At 71.3% G+C, this 1,707-nt stretch overlaps 1 protein-coding gene across 1 annotated transcript in view; it reads left to right on the top strand.

The window, feature by feature from the left end:
- PLPPR3 (phospholipid phosphatase related 3) overlaps positions 1-1,707 on the top strand; it is an 8,894-nt gene that overhangs the window by 6,367 nt on the left and 820 nt on the right. Inside the window, exon 7 of the mRNA XM_004378694.2 lies at positions 541-1,701. Within this exon, the coding sequence (XP_004378751.1) occupies positions 541-1,701 (1,161 nt within the window). The remainder of the gene's footprint in view (positions 1-540; positions 1,702-1,707) is intronic.

A 1,707-nucleotide genomic window follows, 5' to 3' on the forward strand; every position in this document is an offset into this window, starting at 1 on the left:
CGTCCCCCCCAAGACACCTCATTCCAGGCTGTGCCTCCCCACAAGGCCCCCTCATTCCAGGCTGCGTCCCCCCCAAGACACCTCATTCCAGGCTGCGGCTCCCCACAGGGCCCCCTCATTCCAGGCTGCGGCTCCCCTTTCAGACTCCATTTCAGAGCCTGGCTTCCTCTCTCAGGCTCCCCCCATTTGTGGCCGTATCTTCACTCAGACCCCTGATTTGCGCCTAACCTCCCCTCTCAGACCCTCCCACTACTAGTCATACCTCCTCCCTCAGACACCCCCCACCCCACCTGGGCCCCCATCCCTGGCCATACCTCCCTCCACAGACTCTCCCACCTGGGCCCTGCCTCCCTCCACCCCCCGCCAGACTTCCCCATCCCAGTCTGGGCCTCCCCTTTCAGACCCCCCCCATTCCTGGCCATACCTCCCCCTTCAGACCTCTCCATTCCAGGCCAGGCCTACCCCTTGAGACACCGGTTTAGGGCCTGGCTTCCCCCCTCAGACCCCGTGGGGGCCCACCACCGCCCGTGTCTCCCCCAGGCCTGCCACGCGGTGGGCAACTTCCAGGCTCCGCCCGCGGAGAGGCCGGCAGTGGCGGCGGCGGCGCCCGCCAAGGATGCACTGCGCGCACTGACCCAGCGGGGCCACGACTCGGTGTACCAGCAGAACAAGTCCGTGAGCACAGACGAGCTGGGCCCGCCGGGGCGGCTGGAGGGCGCGCCGCGGCCGGTGGCGCGCGACAAGAGCTCGCTGGGCAGCCTGAAGCGCGCCAGCGTGGACGTGGACCTGCTGGCGCCGCGCAGCCCCATGGGCAAGGAGAACATGGTGACCTTCAGCAATACACTGCCACGCGTCAGCACGCCCTCGCTCGACGACCCCGCGCGCCGCCACATGACCATCCACGTGCCGCTGGACGCCTCGCGCTCCAAGCAGCTCATCACCGAGTGGAAGCAGAAGTCGCTGGAGGGCCGCGGCCTGGGGCTGCCGGACGAGGCCAGCCCCGTGCACCTGAGGGCGCCGGCCGAGCCCATGGCGGAGGAGGAGGAGGAGGAGGAAGACGACGAGGAGGAGGAAGAGGAAGAAGAGGAGGAAGGGGGCCCGGTGCCGCCCTCGCTCTACCCGACGGTCCAGGCGCGTCCGGGGCTCGGGCCCCGGGTCATCCTGCCGCCGCGCGCGGCGCCGCAGCCGCTGGTGCACATTCCCGAGGAGGGGGCCCAGGCGGGGGCTGGCCTGTCCCCCAAGAGCGGCGCCGCCGTGCGCGCGAAGTGGCTTATGATGGCCGAGAAGACCGGGGCGGCCGTGGCCGCTACGCAGCCCCGCGTGGCCAACCCGCCGCGGCTGCTGCAGGTCCTCGCCATGTCCAAGGCGCCCGGCGGCGCGGGTGCCAAGGCTGCCGAGACGGGGTCGTCGTCCAGCGCCAGCTCGGACTCGTCGCAATACCGGTCGCCATCGGACCGCGATTCGGCCAGCATCGTCACCATCGACGCGCACGCGCCGCACCACCCCGTGGTCCACCTGTCGGCGGGGAACGGCCCTTGGGAGTGGAAGGCAGCGGGCGGCGGGGCCAAGGGGCCGGAGGGTGACGGCACCTACGAGCTGGGCGACCTGGCGCGCGGCTTCCGCGGCGGGCCCCGGCCGCCTGGCGTATCGCCCGGCTCGTCAATCAGTGACGTAGACCAGGAGGAGCCGCGGTTCGGGGCGGTGGCC

This window comes from Trichechus manatus, unplaced genomic scaffold, assembly GCF_000243295.1.
Source record: "Trichechus manatus latirostris isolate Lorelei unplaced genomic scaffold, TriManLat1.0 scaffold00057, whole genome shotgun sequence".
NCBI classification, from domain to species: Eukaryota; Metazoa; Chordata; class Mammalia; order Sirenia; family Trichechidae; genus Trichechus; species Trichechus manatus.